The sequence below is a fragment of the Kryptolebias marmoratus genome, linkage group LG16, assembly GCF_001649575.2.
Source record: "Kryptolebias marmoratus isolate JLee-2015 linkage group LG16, ASM164957v2, whole genome shotgun sequence".
Lineage (NCBI taxonomy): Eukaryota > Metazoa > Chordata > Actinopteri > Cyprinodontiformes > Rivulidae > Kryptolebias > Kryptolebias marmoratus.
This window is the reverse complement of record NC_051445.1, coordinates 24,096,634-24,119,589: the sequence shown is the minus strand read 5'-3', so window position 1 is coordinate 24,119,589 and position 22,956 is coordinate 24,096,634. Positions and strand designations below refer to the sequence as shown.

General features: G+C 42.5%; 1 protein-coding gene across 4 annotated transcripts in view; it reads left to right on the top strand.

The window, feature by feature from the left end:
- The first annotated feature begins 1,117 nt into the window (after positions 1–1,117).
- klhl32 (kelch-like family member 32) overlaps positions 1,118–22,956 on the top strand; it is a 35,782-nt gene continuing 13,943 nt past the window's right edge. Inside the window, exons 1-4 of one of the 4 annotated variants that reach the window (XM_017413187.3) lie at positions 1,118–1,354; positions 7,891–8,068; positions 15,449–15,556; positions 22,788–22,886. In XM_017413187.3, coding sequence (XP_017268676.1) covers positions 1,350–1,354; positions 7,891–8,068; positions 15,449–15,556; positions 22,788–22,886 — 390 coding nt within the window. In that variant the 5' untranslated portion in view covers positions 1,118–1,349. Of the gene's footprint in view, positions 1,355–7,887; positions 8,069–15,448; positions 15,557–22,787; positions 22,887–22,956 lie in introns of those variants that run through there. The other 3 variants (XM_017413186.3, XM_017413188.3, XM_017413189.3) reach the window with 3 other exon arrangements.

The window sequence follows — 22,956 nt, the reverse complement described above, 5'->3', positions numbered from 1 at the left end:
TTTAACATTTAAGTATTATCCCATATAGTTACAACAACATTACAATCAAATAAAAAGATTAAAAGCTGGTATTTTTCTGTTAAACGTGTCTTCTTTCAGATAAAATGTTTAAAATGTCCTGTTGATTATAATATTCGATCAGAGGCTTAAACATGATATTGGAATTGCAGAAATGGCTCTAAAATTGTTTAAATCATACTTATTTGATAGATTCCAGTTTGTAAATGTTAATGAATCTTCTTCATACACCAAAGTATAGTCCTGGGGTTCCTCAGGGTTCACTGCTTGGGCCAATACCCTTCCTCTTATGTTTGCTTCCATTAGGTGAAATCATTAGATTAGGGGTAAATTTTCACTGTTATACTGATGATACTCAGTTAAATTTATCCATGACACTTGATGGATCCAATTAGTTTAATTACAAACATGTCTTAGAGCCATGAAAACCTGGATGACTTCTAAATGTCTGCTTTTAAACTAAGACAAGATGGACACTGTTGTTTTTGGAAATTAGGAATATAATATAAGGAATTTAAAACTTTACAGAACTCAACAACTAAGCTCCGTTTTGTATTAAAGATCGTATTGTTTTGTATTTCCCCAAGAGACTGCAGGTTTACTTGTGCTTCCTAGAGTTTCTAAAAGCAAAATGGTAGGCAGAGCTTTTAAAAGCTCCACCCTACAGTGTTCACAACGTGGGAATTAACGGGGCGTGCGTGAACGCAGCATTCTCGCAGATGGCTCATAAAACCTGGAGCAATCCGCAGTCCGTGAGAATTAGAGCATTACTTTGGCAGGAGGTGGTTTTCATTTACAAACTATTAAACCAGGCCTAATAATTTAGATTAATTAATGTAGCAATAACAGCTGTATGGGCTTAATATTATCAACCAGCTTCTTTGTTGAAACGTGACATGGTGAGAGTACCGGTGTGATTTCACAGAATAGCTGCACCACTTGATGAAAGTCAAAGTTTTATTCATTCAGTTTATAAATATCTAAAAAATTGTAACCGGGGGTGTTTTCATTGTAAACGTATGGGAATTAACCCAGCCTGTCGTGTAGGCGATTGTCCACACGGGGGCGCTCGTTCCCGACTGTCTCCTCATTCATGTGACCGACCGAGCGCCGCGAAGAGGCGTAGTTATAATGTAACAATTTACGGGCTTTTACAGTCAGTCAGAGAGCGCGCAGCCGGTGAAGTGTCGGCAGTAACGGAGCGGGTCTGCGGCTCTCCCTTCGCCTCGCCGCGGATGGAGGAGAGACGAAGCGCGGACGCCAAATGACATGTGAAACGGAGGCGCCGCCGCAGAGACCGAGGACTGGGGGCTGACTCATAACACGTTCATATGCGGTACGTAATTCTGCTGCTTGCACCCTGAATGAGGAGATAACCGGATACAGAAAGGAAAAATCATGCCAAGACGGTGTGTGTGTTTATTGTTTATTGTGTGGCGGTGTTCTGCTGTGGGATGCAACAGGGTTACAGGAGGCTGTCCTCCCCCCTGTCCCCTCGGTTTGTGGACCGAGGCGCTGGCCTGTTGCTAGGAGACGTTTGGACAGCTGGGAGCTTTTTGGGAAAGTGGCAGTTAACGCGCTGATGGTGTCTGGTTATTTAGCAACACAAACCTGCCTCCTCCTCCTCATTCCTGCTACCTGCAAGCTGTTCAGCGGGTGGAAATCCTTCCTCTATTTATTGCCTTCAAAACAACATTATGCTCTGTTTTCCTCTCCTTTCTGGAAGTTTTATCGCCCGCTGCCGAAGGCGATAATGTTTTTTTTTTGTTTGTTTGTTATTTTTGTCGTGTCTGTGTGTGTTTGTGCGTTTGCCACCCAAATATCACATGAACCACTGGATGAATTTTATTGAAAGTTTCAGAGAATAATCATTAGATGCACATCTAACACTGATAAACACTTGAAGTCCACCCGGTTCAAGATGGCTGCCACAGCTAACTGACCTTCAGAAACATATAAATGTTTATAACTCGCTCAGTTTTACAGATATTGACCAAACATTTGGTGTGGCAGTAGCTGAGACTGATCCTCAACACGTGTTCTGAGCACTAAGAAAGCGTGAAAGCTCTTTGTTTAAAATTTCCCCCTTAACCATTTAGGGTCAACTCTGTCTGTTAGCAAAATATCTCATGAACCACTCACTGGATTTGAATGAAACCTTCAGGAAACATTAATTGGATGTACATCTACAGCTGATTAAGCTTTAGAGCTAACCCGAGTCACAACGGTCTCCACAGCCAACTGACCTCAGGAAACACAAAAATGGCTTTAATTCAGTGAGTTTTACAGATATTATGCTAAAGTTTGGTGCAGTCGTAGCTGAGAGTCAGTCACAATTCAGTTCATTATTCATTGCACAAGATTTTCATTTAAAACCTAAGCTTTAACTGTTGTTATCCATCCTGTTTGTCTGTGACCAACATATCAAACAAACAACTGGACGAATATCAATAAAACTTTCCGAACGTAATCACTGGGCGTGTGTCTGCAGCTGACTGAATGACTGGCAAAACCGTAGCTAAAGGTTCAGATTACAGAACCATAGATAAAAGCTAAAATTGGCAAAATCATAGATTACAAACTTCAATAAGCCAGACGGTAGCTAAAAGTAGCATAAGAAGACAAAAACGGAGTGCTGCGCTGAAATAGATTTCAAAAGAACAATGGTTTTGATGGAACTGGAGAGATCTCAGTGGATTTCTTTTATCTTTTTTTGTCAATGAAGTTAAATATTTTAAAAAGTACAAAAGCTACACAAGCTAAAAGTCACAGCACACTGTTCCCGTTTGAGCGGAAGGGTTTGGTGTTTGAATGGTTGAAGTAGCACAAAGTTTGTGCAAAAAGTCTGATTGTAAAAAAAAAAAAAAAAACACATAGAAGGAACTTTAAACAGGAAAACAATAATCAGCGTCTGTAATATTAAAAACAGATTAACAGCAGTGTGTTGTGGGAAATTCTTCACTTATGCAACCAGTAGCTTCTTATCTGAGCCACGCCGAGGAGGTGAGTTTGCCTGATTGCCATGTCAGTATGTGTGCAGCATGTGTTGGCCTGTGCCAAGCTCCCTCCTCCTCCTCCTCCTCCTCCTCCTCCTCAGCCAGCTGCTGCCCGTGGCCATGTGTCTGAAGGTCATTCAGCGGGTTGATTACTACGTCTCAGAGGGGACCACGCTGCCGAGCAGACAGTTGTACGCTCACTGCGCTCTAGCTCAGCTTCAGAAAGGCGCAGGTTCTCTTCCGTCGAGAGAGGAGGCACTTGAGAGGAACTGAGGCGACTTTTCCACTAGAGCCCCTACAGCACGGTACGGCGCGGTTCTACACCTTTTCCACTATCCAGGATTCATGGAACCATCCCCCTTTTTAGTAACAACTCCGTCAAGGTTCCAAGCGTACCTTGCTGGCCTGAAAATGCGACGTCAGAACACTGTCGGTCACTGATTGGTTAGGGGGCGGAGTCACTGGTTGCGTCCGAGCTACCCTCACAACAACAACTCGAGTGCCTCGTTGCTCGCCGCCTTCTCCTGGATTCTTGCCTTTGGCGTCTGGCGAAAAGCCACAGACTGAGGAAAATGTTTGATAATACGACCGCGTCCTCCATTGTTGTGTTCGCAGTCTTCTTCTTCTACTGCGTTTAATGGTGGCCGACAAAAAGCTTTGGAGCATTACCGCCACCAGCTGGCAAAGGCGCGTGACGACAATTTCTGGATTTGGGGACAACCCAGAACCCATCCACTAGAACTGTACGAAAGTGTGATGGAAACCTCTCGAACCATGCTGTAGAGGCACTAGTGGAAAAGGGGCATTATTGTTGTACAACACATGTTTGAACCCCCCCTCCCCCCGTTCGTGGTGTATCAGGTTCAGGTGTGTAGAATCTGATGCCAAGGTTATAGTTAAAGGGCTCTCAGATTGTTCGGAGAAGGTGCCGAGCTCGTAGGGCACGAAGGAGCAGCTACAAAAGCCGTCAGAGTCCACAGCAGCATCGCTGAGGGAAGGGAGAAGTCTGCGTTAGGCGTGATGTGTGCTTCCATCTGTTCACGCGTTGCAGAACGGAGGTTGTGACGGTTGGTTCTGGGTCGAGCGGATGCCCTGAGTGAAGCCGATGTGCTGCTCCGTCCTGTCAGCCTGATGTATGTTGCCAGCGAGGAGTCTACAGTCCTCAGTAGCACACGGCGCGCCTCTCCTCCGCCTCCTCCATCTCTTGCTTTGTAAAGGGGCATGCCTTCTGAAACAACGCTTCAGGTAACGAGGCTCAGTCAGGCCCCCACGTACTGCACACCCGTGCCGTTTCACACGATTATTCTTCTTTAAAACATCGAGGAGAGCCAAACAGGAATCAATGTTTTTTGGTGTTACAGGCTCTTCTTTCTCTAAAAAGGAAATCAATCCCCCCCTCTGGTATCTGTCTTGTTTAGACGCAATTGAGGTTACACAGAGAAAATCCACTGTCTGTCCTACTTTCAATACTTTGAAAACAGACCTCACACTCAGTAAACATATATATTATTAAAACGGTAAATACCCTTTAAAAGATGTGGGAAAATATACTGTACCTTACAGCTTTACTTAACTTTGATGTGCTGTTGAGAGCATGTTTTTGCAGCACATTGGTGTATGTGGCATTGTCCTAAAATATATACATCAATCATCCATAACATAATATGAATGATATATTAAAACTTCACCTTGATATCGACCCCTTTTCCTGTAGTCCAGCCATCTTTGAAGTGATGTTCTATCTAATAGTTATCAATAGTTAGTACCTTATCAGCTGTGACATCAGCCATAGAGCATGGATTATAGAGAAAGAGGCAATAGCCTTAATCCAGGCGAGGGTAGCGACTAGCTAAACTAGTGCCATTTTCTTTTAATCAGTTTTCAGGCTTCTTTCTTAAAAACAACATGCCTGTGTGAAGGAAGGCACAGAAACACAAATGTTGTACGGTTGAGAAAACAGCGACAAACTAAACAATAAACTAAAGACTGATAGATATAGGATCCTAATACCAGCTGAGTGTTGCAGTCTGACTGTTGAGTGTTTAGAAATTTGGTTGATTTTTTTCCCCAATTTTGTATAATCTGTATAATGTTCTCTCAGTGGTGGGACAACTGGAAGGAGCAAAGTGGGTGGAGCAGCATATGATGAGGACGACACCCAGCAGTGGGAAGAATATATGTTCTTAAGGCTGATGTTTTGGAGAAAAAACAAACAAACCACTGCACAGTGGTACAGTGGTAAGTGCTGTCGCCTCCCAGCAAGAAGGTTGCAGGATCGCATCCTGACCTGGGGCCTTTCTGGGTGGAGTTTACATGTTCTCCCTGTGCACGTGGGTTTACTCCGGGTACTCCGGTTTCCTACCATAGACCATAAACATGCATGTTAGGTTCATTGATAACTCTAAAATTGTCCCTAGGTGTGAATGGTTGTTTGTCTCTATGTGTCCCTGTGATGGACTTGTGACCTGTCCAGGGTGTCCCCTGCCTCTCGCACAGTGACGGTTGGAGATAAACACCAGCTCCCCGCAACCCAGGAAGGGGAAGCGGTTCGAGAAAAGTGATGGATGGAAGAGTATGGGTTTGAGTGTCAACAACAAAAGCCAAATCATGAAGTCTGGACAGTTGGATCGTAACATCTTCATACATAAGTGCAGTTTTTGTTTGGTGTTTTGAGACCAACCAAAATGGTCCAAAGAAGGACCATCCGTGACACAGCGACAGGATCAAAGGAAACTTAAGATTTTACAATGGAAGAGAAAATCTAAAAGAGTCACTGTAGCTAATATTACTAACGCAGTTAATGCACATTCCAAGAGTAAGTTTTCAAAATGCACGGTGTGCCATCGTTTGTTGTGTATACATAGCTGACTACAGGTCGGGGTGCCCATTCTCATCCATGCCCACCTCTGATGGTGCCTTCAATCAGTATACGAGCATCAGATCTGAACTGTAAGATACTTGAAGTAGGAGCCTAATCTGCTGAATCATGATCTCTTAAGCACCATGGGGATGGGCAGGTCTGTTTGGGCGGTAAGAAATAACACCAGGACGCACCAAGAAGAAGGCAAGATGGAAGGGGCAATGTTGTGCCGTTGATGTGTAAGTTGCTTTGACACGGGCCACTTCCCGAAACATTTCTGCTCGCTGGTTAAGCACGTCTTCTTGAAGCCACACTGACTGATGATGCGAATCTGCAAACATACTTCAAGAATGGTTTCGTGAACACAGCAGCTAGTAGAAGGACCATCAAAGATCCAGTAGAGTCCATGTTTGAAGGGGTCAGGGATGGTTTCTTAAGAAAAACGGAGAACAATTGAATATATGGTAGTTAATACTTTCTGGTGTAAACTGTAATGTCCACATTTATGCCATTTTCCAGCTGGTACACAATTTGGAAATGTCTGACTTTGACATTTGCCTGAAAGTACCAACTAACAGCAGAATAGATTATTGTATAGTAGCAGAATGGGGGCACCTGTATGACAGGAAAATGGAGTCGCTTTGTAAAATAAAAAACAAACAGCAACATCAAATAAACAAAAACAAAGCAAAACAGCTGGCATCTTACTTTTAGTTTGTTCACAAGGATATATCTACCAGGAGCCTTACACAAATCGTTTATTTAATTGAATCCATTTTATTTATGTATGACCAATTCACAACAAAAGTCAAAAACATTTGTGTACATTATAAAATGCCAGTTAGTGAAAGTGATCTATCCAAGGAAGTCATCAGATTGTGTCAAATCCTCACTTTGTCGTCATCTGTTACCCGGAGCGGCGCAGTGGAAAGGAAGAACTCCTTTTTAACGGGAAGAAACCTCCAACAGAACCAGAACCAGGCTCAGGATGAGCGGCCATCTGCCTCCAAAGGCTAGGCTTAGAGAGGACAGGAAAGAGACGCAGACAAACACAGAATGACTGGTCCAGGTGTTGTTTCTATGGGAAGAAAAACAAAGAAAAACACATGGAACTAGTAGAGCGAGTAAAGACAGCAGCAGAGAGGAAATGTGGTCAGTTTGTCCTCCAGCAGGGATGACACCTGACATTTAGCTTCAGACTGATGGAAGTAAAGACAATGTTTGATTTTTTTTTTATTAAATAGTTCAGAACATCAACAACTTTCACCCCTATTCAATTGTCCCAGACCATTATTTTCACCCTCGATTGTTGTCAGAGTACCAAACAAGCAGCTTATGTTGTTATTCATCCTACCCTGGGCCCAGAGCCCACACACACACACACACACGCACATTTTCTCAGTTTTGCCGCCTCCCTTACCATGAAGGTGACAGAGCGAGCCTTCTGGCGTGAAGCAGCATTTAGGGAAACAGCCAAGACAAAATGGGGAGCTGCGTGCACTGGCTGTGAGTTTGGCTGATAGATTTTGAGAACATGACAAAACAGTGAGCTGAAAATGTTTAAGAGGAAGAGTCAACTGCGTCTGTTAGCAAAATACCTCTCTGGATGGATTTTAAGGAATTAACTGATGAACTTTTTGGAGTCAACTCAATTCAAGGTGGCTGCCACACCTAAATTGACCTTTGGAAATAAAAATATTGTGAAAACACTGTAAATTTTACTGATATTGAGCTAACATTTGGTGTAATAGTATCTGAAAGTTATTCATAGCATATGTTCTGAGTGCTAACATGAGATCTCACAATATTGCGTTCAATCAAATTTGAATTTACAACTCTGGGATGAAAGAAGGTGTCTTTACTACTACACGTCTCTACTTTTAATGACGTAAATATATATATATATATATATATATATATATATATATATATATATATATATATATATATATTTTAAACCTGTGCAATCCAGTTTGACATGATGTTCCTTCCTGTGTGTGTTTGTGTGTACAGCAGTAAGGAGATGCTGACAGGACAGAGGCTCTGCCATTCAAAGTCCCACCAGGATTCAGTTCTCTCTGCCCTCAACCAGCAGAGGAAGGATGGCCAGCTGTGCGACGTCACCCTGGTGGCCGGGGAACAGAAGTTTCACGCCCACAAAGCCGTCCTGGCAGCATGCAGCGATTACTTCAGGGTAAAGACACTTTTTAAGGGGATAGTATGGTCATTTTTGGAGTGATGTTCTGTTATCTGCATAGACATCAGTCATAGAGCACAGAGTATGGAGAGAAGCACACTGTGTTGCTACATGAATGTATGTGTGTGAAGCATAGACTGTAATATGCTGCTGGATGTATCAGTCTCCCTAGTCAGACAGAAGTTTACTCAACTCCCAGATCCTGTTAACGTGAATAATTTCCTGGAAATGAAGACGTTTTTCCAATGTTGATTGTGAAAACGTTACACGCTGACATGGTAATGTCGTGCTCGTTGAATCCGCTGCACTTTCCATGGCAGGTCACTCCTTGGTGCTGCGATTTTTTTTGTATTTCAACAACACGTTCATGCGTGCAGACACTTCAGTGTCCAGCATGAAAATAGTTACATCCAAAATGGTGAATATATGAACATTTGTTTGGACTGTAATGAGGTTAGGTTTCTGCACATTGAAAAGGCTGAGCAGTACAAACAGCCCTCTTCTAACTACTATTGTTACTGTTGTTGATATTCTCACATGTGTGCAGAATAACTATTGACTGACTGCAACCGTAGTGCACATGTAGGTAATCACAACAGAAATGTTACGGTTTCACTTTAAAACAGCGCCGTGTGAACAAAGCCCCAGTGGACTGATACATTTATTAGTTTGTCTTTATTATCTGTCTTTGTTAGGACAGTGGGATATCTGTGGTCTATGCTCTGCTCATACCCATCTGCGTAGTGACCAGACCTCTTTTGGTTGAGAAAACAACAATAAACTAAACAAACGAATGTCAGGCAGAAGTGTAGTAGTTTAGTAATAGGTAATGTAGGGATTTTTCACACCAGCAAGAGGCTTTTGAGAAAGGATTGTTTTATAAGCTTAAAGAACAATATAAAACGTGCCCTTGTTTGGCTGGCCATTAGCCTAGCTTGGAGGAAGATTTCTGCCCTTCGTAGTTTGTGCTCTGTGACTGACGTCTCTGCTGGTAAGGTATTAATGAATGATAAAGCTACGTTATCAATTATTGATAACTATTAGATAAAACAGTACTTCAGAAATGACCAGGCTATCCCTTTAAACTCATTTCTTGCTTCAAAAAGAACACCATATACGGTGCTCAAAGGCCATTTTTCTAAGATCTCTTAAACTTTTTTTTTTTTTACCATTTTTTAAACATCCATCTAACTATCTATCTATCTATCTATCTATCTATCTATCTATCTATCTATCTATCTATCTATCTATCTATCTATCTATCTATCTATCTATCTATCTATCTATCTATCTATCTATCTATCTATCTATCTATCCATCCATCCATCCATCTATCTATCTATCTATCTATCTATCTATCTATCCATCCATCCATCCATCCATCCATCCATCCATCCATCCATCCATAGTTGTTTATTTTATTGTAGATATGGCATAGAATACAAGGCACTGGTGGCTACATTTTTACAACAGATAATCTTTCTGCACTCCTGGTGTCTACCTGGACTGAACCTGAACATTTACTGGCTTGCTTTAGGCCACAGAGGAGCTTCAGGTAGACACACTGCCACATATCCCGGCAGAAGATTTTCTCTTCCACAGGGAGAAACACGCCCATGAGATTTCATTTGAGGACTTTGAGGAGATTAGAAGGTAGATACTAATCCCTCTTCTAAATGAGTCGCAGATTAAATATGTCCAAGTTGCCCAGGGATTAGGCTTCCTCTGCGTTACTCTGTGTGTGCAGGTTATTTTTACATCTCTGCAGAGAGTTAATGGGGGGGGGACATCAGACTTTCCTTCTTTTGTTCATCTTCTTCCTGTCTCTTTTTTTTTTTTACTTTTCTTCCTCAGATCTGTTTATAAATGTTGTTCTTTCAAGTAGTTCCATCTTGGCCAAGCTCTGCCGCTCCAGCTCTTGGATTATTAGATCAGCCTGCTACAGTAAGGAAGAAAAACTCTCTCCGCTCCGGCGCTCCCCTGTTCCTCGGTAGTAGCTTAATGACATTAGGTTCATTTTGTCATCTGACTCCAATGCTGGGTTTAATTTTGTTCATTTACTGAGGAGATGATAGTGGCTCCTGCAGGAGTTGACAACTATGTCTTTTCTCTGTCTGGCAGAAAGAGAAACTGCACACGTAGCAGCGATTAGAACACATTATCTCGCCCAGTGGATGTGAGAGACTGTAATAAAATACCTGACCAGGCGTGAGTGGGTTACCTGGGACTTGTCCTGAATATGTCACTTTCCCACGACGTCACTTTGTTAACATGTATGACAGCTTTGGGAGAGTCAGCCACATCAGCATCCTTCAACACCTTCAGTGGGCGTGCCTAAACTTAACTATTAAACTGTCTGCAAGCCTTTTATTTGTTGCCAAATATCTGTTTAAATTCCACATTTCTTAACCATGAAATCAGTTTTTGTTGTTGGAAGACCACAGCTTAGCTCATTGTGCAAGTAAGGTATATTTGTTCTTAATTAAGGATAAAATTACCTGTTCCTCAAAGCTTTAATTTACCTCCAGCTTCTTAACTTATGTAAAATGACCCTGTTTTTGTGAGGCTGTATTTGAGAAATGAATGAATATCTTTTTTGAACAATATTTGTAATAAACCTCTGGGTGGCAAAAAAATATATATCTCAAAGAGGCCTAGGAGGTAAGAATACAAGCCTTACTCTAAGTCGTTCTCCCCTGCAGAACAAGTACAGACTTGTTGAAACGGTGAAAATATTTCAAGGTTATGCGTCTGATTTATCTGAGTAGGAATTTATTGCTGTTCAGGATTAGGTCATTAAAGACAAAACAATAAATCTTACAAATGGACGAAATGGATGTTATGTTTAGGAGAATGAACTGGTTCTACCTGAACTGGAAGTGTTTGAAGTAAACTTGTGCAAATCAGTAAAGTTTCAAAACAAAAGTAGCTACTCTACAGTCTGTTATTATGTCATAACAAGGACAATGTGCAGAGCTGCGTAACTACAGACAGATAAAGTTGATGAGCCATACCATGAAGACAGGTTAAGAGGTGAGGTGACCAGCAGCAGTAGGGTTTTCAGTCCTGATGCGGTTTTGTTTTGAGAGTGTGGATGAAGAAGTATAGAGAAGATCAGAAGGAGTTGCACTCTGTCTTTGTGGAATTAGAGCAAGTTTAAAGGGTGCCAAGAGAGAGAAATTGTGATAATGTACAAAGAAGTCAGGACATGTACAAGGCAGTGGTGTCTGAGGTCAGCTGAGGTCCCCTACTGATGTGCAGTAGGAGTGACAATAGGGTTTAAGGTTCGGGTAGGATTAGATCAGGGATCAGCTCTGAGTCCTTTCGCATTTGCAGTGGTAATGGAAAGTTGACAGATGAGATCAGACAGGAGTCCTGATAGAGCAGGATGTTTGTGGAGGACACTGTGATCTGTAGTGAGGGTAGGGAGCAGGTGGAAGAGAGCCCTGAACATGGAAGTATACTCATCATAGAAATGAATGAGAGTAAGTAGAAGCAAGACAGAATCCATGTGTGTGTGAATGAGAGGGGAACAGGTGGAACAGCGAAGCTGCAAGGGGTAGCAGAGGGGCTGAAGTTGGACGAGTTTACTGGATGTACCTGGGGTCAACCATCCGAAGCAACAGGCAAGGCGAGAGTGAAGGCTGGGTGGAGTGAATGGGGATGAGTGACAGAAGATTTACTCAAAGGAAAGGAAAGGTTTACAAGATGGAAGTTTGACCTGCTGTGGTGTATGGTTTGGAGATGCAGATGTGAAGACTTTTATGGACAGGATTAGAAGTGTGTATATCGGAAAAGATCATGTTCTGAGTCTACCCCGAGAATGAGCAGCCAAAAGAAGAACAAGTAAAAACACAAGAGCAGGTCATATCTTCAAGTTGGGGGCAGCAGTGGCTCTGGAGGTAGGGGTTCGTCCTGTAATTAGAGGGTTCAAACCCCCGCTCTGTCAGTCTCAGCTGTTATGTCCTTGGGCAAGACACTTCACCTGCCTTGCCTACTGGTGGTGGTCAGAGGGTTCAGTGGCACCGGTGTGATGGCAGCCTCGCTTCTGTCAGCCCGCCCCAGGGCAGCTGTGGCTACGATGTAGCTTACCACCATCAGTGGATGTATGGGTGAATGACTTTGGGGTCCTTGGACTAGATAAAGCGCTATACAAGTGCAAGCCATTTACCATTTTAAAGTATAATAAAAGAATCAAAAGACCGAGGTGTATGTCCATATTCTTTATTAAGATTTTCTATAATGATACCCAGAGCAGTTCTTGATCACTACAAGTTCCACAAACCAGTATGGGTGGATTTCACTACCACACCTATGCATAGTGAGCTTCGTTTTACTGCCAGTATTTTCACGCTCTTCCAGGGGATGATTCAGTGCCCCAAAAAATAAATGAATAAATAATTAACGAACAGTGATGCTCCAACAGAGGAAAGAAACAAGACTTCACAGGTCAATAAAATACAAAAATACAGATTAAACTGGCAAATATCCTCTTCACTGGGATTTTGCGTCATATCATACATCATTCTGTATGTAGCTAAATATAACTGGAATCAAATGAAGATGCTTTATTTATCTGTAAGTTGTTCAACTGTACCTATTGAATTGGTGCTTGTTTGTATAAAACAGTAAAAAAAAACAGGAAATGACTTCACATTCTAGCCCTGTAGCCCTGTAGGTTCCATTATTGGTTTGGGAGCAAGGTCGCAATGAAACAATTTCTAAGACAAACTTGCCCGTAAAAATAGCCTCAGCCCAGAAGAATTGACCCAATATTTCTCACAGACACGGAGACACCCCCCACTGAAACCTTATATTTCACTGACTCTGCGAGGAAGTCACGAGCTCCTCTCTGGCGTTATCACAACAAGCAGACGCACACAAATTTCGCCGGCAGGTCAGACTAACTGCGGCGCTCCCCTCCCACTGCGGAACCGGCGTCGGCTCTGTGGCCGAGCGCGCCTCTGCGGTGGGGTTTGTGTCCCAAATCGCACGAGCCATCCGTCACCACGACCGCCACCTCTCTGCCAAGGTCGGGGGCGTTCAGGTGATCAGCTCTGCAGACGCGAAGGTAGACTCCGCTGTCTGCCTCTGTTCAGTTTTCTGTGTTCCACACTCTGACCACTCCTCACACACCATCACACCCCAGGTAAGGCCACGGGCCCTCCTGTGCTCAGTGGGCCGATGGATTCTTAATTAGCACAGCGGTGAATCAACGAGGCCAAGTTCTGCACAGTCATTGGTTAAAACTCACTGTGGCCTTCAGGCAACCCTATCTCACAAATCAGACTAGAGAGGAGGGGGTGGGGGTGTAGTTAAAGATCATGTGTGCTGTGAATCAGGAAAAAAATGGATGGGTTAAATTGATTTCACGACAGAAGGAAATATTACGCTAACTGAACAGCTTGTGGGCCTTTGAAGCTTTAACGCTGTGTGATTTTGCAGCACACCGCCTCCGTGACTGAAAAAAAAAAAGAAAAAGAAGTAGAAGAAAAAAAAAAATCAACCAACAGATACTTGAAAGCTGCAAGTTTGCAAAATTGCCATCCTGAGGCAATTAAACTGTGGGGAGCAACATTGGCAAAAAAAAAAAAATCCTATTAATTAATTATTATGCTGTTTTCATCACTGTAATTTTGAAGAAAAATGTAAACTTGGGAAGATCTTAACTTCGTTGGTCTCTCTTCCTGTCTCCGCGGCTGATCTCTGCTGGCTGGCACTGATCAATAGTCCTGCCATCCCCTCATGGTGTGACACCAGTCAATAGCTTTGATTAGTGAGGTGCCAGCTGAACTCACACACAGCAGAGCCAGACTGCAGACCCTGCATCCGCTGCTTTGATTTCACATGAAACCCAGCGTGCTCACATGTGACTGTGTGTCTGTGTGTGTACGTGTGTGTGTGTGTGTGTCAGGATGAGACAGAGAGGTGTAACACAAAGTACTGATTGTGCTATTTGTCTCTGCTGACCTCCAGGGCCTATGTTAGTAAATCAATACAGAGAGAATCTCCAATGTTGTGTTTTCCAGGTTTATTCGTTTTTTTTTCCACTCATGGTCACATATAAGAGTAATTTCTCAGTCTGTCAAAGCTGGATACTCTCATAGATGATATGATGGCCGTACATCATCAACACTGAAGGACAGAAGGAACAAAGCTGGATTGATTGAAGCATCAAGGTCTGTGGTTGAGACACATTTTGTGATGCAGGGTTTTCTTGTATTTAAGGTAGTATCTCACTGGGCTTCGACTGTTGGAGACTAGTTGGCAACTCAAATTTGACTCAGTGTTGCCAGAAAATAGGTAAATTTTCAGTTACAGTCTCATTGATTTCTGAGTGTTTCCAACCAAGGAGCAGTGCAGCCATGTTTTGCGCTGCCAAATTTGAAAAATCAGGGCCTATTTTTGTGTGGACAACCCTCTTTGTTCCCACCTCGGCAGCCGCCCCCACATTTATGATTTAATATGCTGCAGCACACTTTTTAAATGAAGACGGGCAGATTTGGACAAGTTTTTCAAAAACGTCATTGTTTTTTTTTAATCATCAGTCTATGTTTTACACCTGGACTTGTTTTCTGTCAAAGGTGAGCTCCCAGGCTGATGCCAAAACCCAGCTCTAGTGCTTTTGTTGGAGACGCTGGAGACAAAACTGAAAAGGGTTGGAAAGGGGTTTGAGATGACTGTCACTATTATGTGAGAAAATATGAGACTCCCTCATATTCGCTAACTAGCCGTAGCCCACTGAGAAGCCAGTGCATAATCACTGAAGCTTCTCTTATTACTAGTCACCAGCTATTCCTTTGTTTCTGTCACAAATTGTAATTTACATCTCCTTTGGCAGCTGTATAAAAACCCAAATGACAATACATCAAAACATTCAGCTCAATCAGGAGTGGTGTGTTATAACTTTTGTTAGCACTACATCATATGACATGGATGTAATTAACAAAAAACTGAAAAATTTCCCCATCGGAGTTCTATAGTTCAGGCATTATTTAAAGTAAAAACATATTGTAGTCTTTAAATAGATCACAAAAAGTGAACTGAATTGGCATTTTGATATCTTTAATGCTATTTACCCAACTGTAATCTTTACATTTTTATGCAGCTTACACATAAAAAACAGGCAGCATTGTTTGTTTTTTTTACCCAGTGTTTTTCCTCACTAATTTAAGACTAATAGTTTTCATTTAAATTCCTGCAGAATGCAGAGTGCACACACCCATTCTTCCATAGACTTTCATTGTACCTAAGCTCAGAATTGTCTCTGTCAGACTTGAAGTGAGGGGTCTTTTTAACTTGTAATAAAAAAACCCCATTTGATTGTGTACTTCTTATTCCTGGGCTGACCTCAGTGTTTTGACTGTGTGTCATCAGGCCATGTTCAGCCTGTGCATGGTGGAGAGCGAGGCGGACGAAGTGACGCTTCAAGGAGTGACCAGCGTTGGACTCAAACATGCTCTGGATTTTGCCTACACTGGACAGGTGAGCATGAGCCCTCACAGGTGACCAGTCCCTTTCATTCTGAAAATAGGACATGATACCAGAAGTATCGTCAGCTTTATTATTTATAAACACTTAGGACAAAATCTGCTATGCAAGTGGTTTCCATGGTGTTAAATGATCCGTTGACCTTTCACAAGGTTTAGCAGGATTTATTTTTCTAAATAACTGTCCTGATAAACAGTCTCCCAAAACAAAAGTAATATGTTAGCTTGTTAGTATCTGCCTTTTGAGCACCAGATCATCAGATGGTGAAGCCATGAACAAATCATTCAGCCACATGTAGTTGCAGGCTGTTTTATTTGGTCATTATCCAAAGGATTGGAATGTAGACTGATTGATGAATTGACAATGTCAACAAAAAACATCGGGCCATTTTTTTACCCGCTTCTCCTTCCCGGGTCGCGGGGAGCTGGTGCCAGTCTTCAGCAGTCACTGTGCGAGAGGCGGGGGGGGCACCCCGGACAGGTCGCAAGTCCATCACAGGGACACGTGGAGACAAACAACCATCCACGCTCTCCGTCACACCTTGGAACCATTTAGAGTAATGCAGGGAATCATATGACAAAAATAGAAAAAGGTCTCGCCCACAGCAGGATTTACACCAGGTGACGTTTCAAGCACCTCGTGTCTTGTAATCATCTACCACTGATTAACCCTTGGACTCACCAGAACTCAAGATGGCCACTACAGCTAATTGTCATTAGCCTGCACAAAAATGTCTATGACTCAGTCAATTTTACAGATATTGAGCAAGTTACAAACTGGAAGTAAAAAAGTGATCTTAGTTTTAAACTCTGGCATGAGTATTGGCGGGCAATATGCGTTCCTTCAGATAATGCTTGGCTTTTAGTTCGTCTGAGATTTATTTCAAGCAAATTTAAGACCTTGTGATTTTTAAAAAAATAATTTTGAAACCAGGATGTACTCCGGAAACGTATTTGTGCTTTAAAACTGCAACTGCTATTGACCAGGGCCTCGGATGTCACGAAACTAATTCGAACCGTGGATTTTGCAGATTACCTTTTTAATCTCGACATCCTAATCTCCTACAGCAAGATGAGTTACGCCGAAGTGTGCGCTCTGCACCAGCGAACCAGTCACCACGCTGCAAGCTGCAGTCCAACTACTTGATGTTTTTAATCAGACGGTGAAAAAAAAGAGCCCCCCCCCCCCTTTGTCTGAGTCTGAAAAGATAAAGCAACATTCCCTGTTAAATCTGCAGAAGCATCAGCTGAGAGACACACGTGTGCTTTCACCTTCTCACAGAACCTGCTGTAAGTGTGTAATCACCTCCCTCTTTCCCAGCCTTCTTTTGTGCCTGTGATTTTCACTGCCTTGTGACTTATTGTATAGGGAAAGGCTACGAACTTGGTAATTACTCCTAATTTTATTACAACAGTGGAAATGAGCAAAGAGCGAGTCGGTAAGTAGGTCAACTGCAGGCTCGCATGCCGCCCCGCTTCGCTTGGCTCCGCTCCTGTCTGCCTGGGGTAGATGGTAGCAGATGAGATGAGGGCAATATGCTTATCTCCACACTGTAGATAATGACCTACTAAAAATCCTTCAGCCACATGTCAGAGGCCAGCAGGTTAGCGAGCAGACATGTCGTCTCAGGATGCGTTTCAGACGGCAGCGAATTTATTGAAACCATTACCGGTTGTACACGCGGAGGTTTTCCGAGCCGAAACGAGAAGGGGGTATTCAGTTTGCGGAGCAGAGCTTTAGGCAGAAGACGAGTGTTTTATTTTTTCTCCTCTCCTCCAGGTGAAAGTTCACATTTCATGTCAGATTACACAAGAGCTGAGTGAACTCCCACACTAAACCAGGCAGACTGTTACAGAACTGACTTCTGCTGCGTGAGGCTGAAGTGCTCTGTCGGCAGTGGGCCTCTGGAGTGAAGAGTGCGAAAGCAGGATATGAAGAGCATTCACTCAGTTATTACAGTCATTAGTCCAGCTCGGCATGACTGCTGCTGCGTGCTGACAGGAGGCCCATTAAGTCAAAGAAAACATAGGATGTGATGTTTTTGTTTGTTTGTTTTTTTAAGCGATGATTTTGCTTTCGTTTTTAACAGAATTACGGATTGTAATTATGGGTGGGTATCTTTAGCACTTTGCGATTCAATTTGATTGCAATTCAGGGGGCTGTAATGGAATAATAAAACGATCATGAATGCATCTTAATGCAGCAGTCATTTTACACGGACTCTAAAGGTCCCGGCTCCACTCTACTCCGCTTGCTTTGCGCGCGTTTCCACCGGCATTTTTTCGAGGCCGGTCCATGCTTTTTTGGTCCCTGCTTCGGAGTAGGGCCAGCCGGGCCAGCCCTGCTTCGTAGGTGACGCAAGCTTAGCTCCTGTTCACTCATTGGTCGTGGATGTGACCAGATGCAAGCATAAAGAGCGAACGGTAGGAATATAAACAACAGCGTTAGCTTACCCTGCAACATTTATGCCGTCTGTCCCCCAGCTGAAGGCGCCGTAAAGCCTGAAATCTCCGGCGGATAACAGCTGTCCTACTCCGCGCAACAATCGCGGCATCCAGAGCATTTCTTCCACTGCGCCTCTCTTCCTGAAGTCTCAGGAGAATCCCCATAAGTTTAAAAAACAGCAACAACACAGGGCCAACGTTGTCCATAGCGCTTCCGTTGTTTACACAACTTGCGCCAAGTTTTCATAGCGCGCACACCCCCCACCCCCCGCGGCCCCGCCCCCCGCAACACGAGGAGGCGTTCCTCTGGTACTGACCAAACTGGCCGGTGTGAACGCGATGCATTCTTTATAGAGCCGAGCCGAGTGGAGTAGAGCCAGACTTCTGAATTAGAGCCCGTGCAAAAGGGGCATTAGACCTAAAAGAAGCTAAATATTTTTCTCCACACTGCAGTGTGCAACAGTTTTCATTCAAACAGCATTTTGGGAACTAAATGAACAAAAGGAGTCAAAATGCCGAGTCAAGTGACGTAACATTCTGTGATGATGGATGCCTCTACATCACTTCTTATTCGCATTCCTCAGTGGTCCCAAAGTCTTTGTTTTTGGTTCTGTTCAGTGTGGGAACGGCTGTGTTAGTATCTTCAACACAGGGTGGTCATGTCCTATCATGGCCCCAAAGGGTGCAAAATAAGATTATGTCTCACTGCAGGGTAGTTGGTGACACAGAATTGTGAGAAAATATGTGAATTTTCAGCTCTGAGCGTTTATGACCAAGTGACCTGTAGGATGTACGGCTTGCGTTTCGAGTGGCCAGATTTCGAAAATACCGGCCCATCTTTGTGTTCACGGTTTGGAAGACTGTATTCTAAGCGACACATATTGTTTTGTTGCCCACTCTTTTGCTGCAGCCCAGTTAGACGCTACCTTTGGCGGCGGCATGCAACGACCGGCTCTCGTCATTTTTTCCCCGAGAAGCCAAAGCACGTCCAGCCACCGGCTTGCACATGCCACTTGGCATCTCTGAGTGCTGCACTTCCACACGTCAGAGTTCCACAGTTTGAATCCTCCAGCAGAAGATTATTACCATTAAATAATAATCAGTTACATGTAGAGGAAACCCTGGGGTATGTAGACCCTGGAAACAGACGTAAATGAGCTCTTATTGAGTATGTTAAGCTTATGGAGCTCATAGATGTGGTTAACTGGACCGCTGCCCAGGCCTGCCAGGAAACCATGCTGAGATAAATGGAAATGTGCAGATGCAGCTCTAATTGCAGACACAGAAAAAAATATGCTATCACAAAGCTTTCAGTGATTTCTTCCCCCCTCTGTTTGTATAGATTTCTAAATAACTAGGCAAAATCACACGAATCTTTTCAGCTTGTGTTTGCGATACATGAAGCGAAACGCAGTCGGTTTAAAGTTTTGCCGACTAGCCTTTTTTTTTTTTCCCCCGCTCCACTTACAATAAGTGGACAGCATGTATGAGAAGGATGTGGCACATTTGTTTTCAGATCAGTTTTATCTGAAGAATGAATAATTAATGAGCAGGATTTTAAAAACAACAACAACAAAAAAAAAAAACCCAAGAGTGCTGCTTAACAACGTTCAGCTCTCCACTGTACCAGCAGCATCGAGAGGCACGACAGACAAACGATGAAGTCATTTTTCTCACTTTCACCGCTGATGCAGTCACGGTGATGTGGCTATGTAGGGCAGGGCTGCGGAATGGATTATCAAACGTTTGCTCCTGCCTTTAAAAAAAAAATGGTTTGGATCAGATTAGTCCACTGTGTGAGAGATGACACGTTAGACTGACTGGATCACTGCCAACACCACTGAAGGTGAAAGGGCGATAATGCTTTTGCTGGTGCTAGTGCGTGTGGGATTGCTTGCATGTCTGTTAGCAAAATATCTCATGAACCAGTGGACGGATTTTAATGTAACTCTCAAAATGTAAGCACTGGATGTACACCTTCAGCTGATTCATTTTTAGAGTCATTTCCATTCAAGATGGCTGCCAGAGCCAACAGACCTTAGAAAACACAAAAATGGCAATAATGCCACCAGTTCTACAGATATTCAGCTGAAAGTCAGTATGTTAGTAGCTGAGACTAATTCCCATCACATACTTTGAGCGCTTCATGTTTGAAAAGATCTTTGCTTAAAACATCGGCCTTAACGGTTAGAGTCAACACCGTTTGTCTGTTAGCAAAACACCTCAAGAACTATCTGACAGAGTTTATTAAAACACTCAGAAAGTAATCACTGGATGTACATCTACAAATTAATAACTTTTGGAGCCAACCTAATTGAAGACAACTGTGACAGCTAATCAACCTTAACCAACACAAAGATGTTTATAACTCAGTCACTGTTATAGTTGTTGAGCTAAAATTTGATGTGGTAGCAGCTGAGAGTCATCTTCAGCTCATACTTCGAGCATTTGCGGATCTTGCAATATTGCGCTTAATTTCATTGACAAGGTTTGACCCAAACATGCTATAACTCCATCATAAGATGATCTGGGCCTTCAAATAATCCAGTGTGAAATGGAATATTCCTCCTTCTTTGTGCTTGTAATAGTTTTCACACTGAGCTCCAACATATCCTGCTCTGCTCTGAGAGTTTAGGAGGATCAATGGGCTGCGTTGCATAATTCAATGTTGCATTCAAGTGATAAGGCAGAAACAGGGAAGCTTTTATCAGATCGCCTTCAAGTGCTGTTCATTCAATGAAATTTGATGCATTGGAGCAAAATAAAAGCACAACAAACGCCGCTGTTGTCGCAAACTGAAGAGGATAATGGAGAATCGAGCAGATTATTATTAAAACAAAAATGCCGTTCACTTTTCTATTTACACATTTATACTCCAACCATTGACCTCATTCTAAATAAGACAATATTGCAATTATGCTCTTTGCATGAGTCACATATAAGTTATTCCACTCATACCTGGTTAGATTTTTACACATCATACTTTCAGTTCAAATTTATTTGAAGTGAAGCGAGATTTATGTATATAGCACTTTTCAGCAACAAGGCGATCCAAAGCGCTTTACAACAGAAACAAAAACAGAATCCAACACAGAATGAAACACAAAAGAAAAATACAACAATCGTGTATTCTAAATGAATCATGTAGAATTAAATGAAACATAGGATAATCTAAACAGAATCACGAAAACAGACATATCTAAGCATGAGCTGAGATAGTCAAATAATCTAAATCAGATAAACTAAACATATCTAAACATGAAATACAGGAAAACGCATCAATCATGTATATTCTAAAAGAATCATGTATAATCTAAATGGAATATAGGATAATCTAAAAACCAGACATGAGCAAAATAGTAGCTAAAATAAATAATCTAAATAAGGTCATGATAAAGTTAAAGCTAAACTAAACAACAATTAGGAATCTCTAAGATAAACTAAATTAAACTAAATGTACAGAGCTAAATTAAGTGTCCAGGGAGGGTAAATAAGCTAAAACATGAGAATGCTAAACTAATGATATCAAGCTTTCTAAATGGTACCAGGGAGAACAGAGCCTGCATCCTGATGGGAGCCACTCAAACACCAAAAAGAGGATGAGTGAGGGCCTCCGAAGAAACCTGTGAGACAATTTAATAGTCTGCTGATCACATAAAAGGGGGGGGGGGAAGAGCTCAAACCATAATTTTGGAGCCGATTTTTGCAGTGCAGAGAAGACGATTTCTGTTTCGCAAACAGATAAAGAGTTGAGCCAACAAACACACCTGAGCTGACCAGGAGTAGTCACTGGCACAGGGAGGAAACTGACAGAAAACACGCCTGAACGCGAGCAGTCTTTCCCAAGGAAGTAACTGAACACAGATACCATAAAATCAGGTTACAAAACCAACACGAGAGCATGACGCGCTGAGAAATGAGTGCCACAAGATGCAGCGAAAACTCCAGATGGACATGAGGGTGTGATTAAGGTCTGAATAAATTAGATGAACGGATTCCACGTAGTTTAATTTGATTAGTGCCTTATCTGAATCTGATCTTATTTGAGGGAAGTTTACCAGAAAACGTTGTTTCCATGGCATTATGCTTTTCTGAGTAGAGTATTAAATCAGAATAACATCAGAATCCTGTGGCGCATTTACACTGGTTACATTACACAACTATATGTTTTTTTGATCGAAAATGACATTAATTCTCAAACAAAGTAAAATGTAAACCCATAAAAAAATACAAATAAAAAATGAGTTTAAAACTAAGATAATTTGATCTTGGGAAATATTAGAATGACAGACATTTTGGCAAAGTGCTGGCTAATGTTGATTAGCTGTGGCGGCCATCTTGAACTGAGATGACCCCCCAACAGTTAATTAGTTGTAGATTACTTTCTGAGAGTTTCAATAAATCTGTGCAGTAGTTGCTAACAAACATCCAGAGGCACACACGGATATGGGATGTGGGACATTGCCCTTTTGCCTTTGGTGGTACGTCATAATAAGGCAAAAAAAACAAAAACATGCAGTATTTGGTGGTAAATTTTGTTTATTACGACTCATACAGTACCCAAACATCTGTACACACAGAGCTCTACAATGTATTCCTACAGTTTGCTCTTGCTGCTCTATTTTTGGGCACTTCAAGGGTCACCCTGAATATACAGGTGGCAAAGTTATTTAGTTCATCTTTTAATAACTTGATAAACCATTAGACGTTTTTAAAATGATCTCCAGCTCCACTACAATGAAACGGAAAGTCTGATGACTTTGATTATCTGCTGTGGGCAGATTCTGCTGGAGCCCGCTGTCATCCAGGACGTCCTGTCTGCAGGCAGCCACCTTCAGCTGTTGGAGCTCCTCAGCCTCTGCTCGCACTACCTCATCCAGGTTCACACACACACACACACACACACACACACACACACACACACACACACACACACACACACACACACAC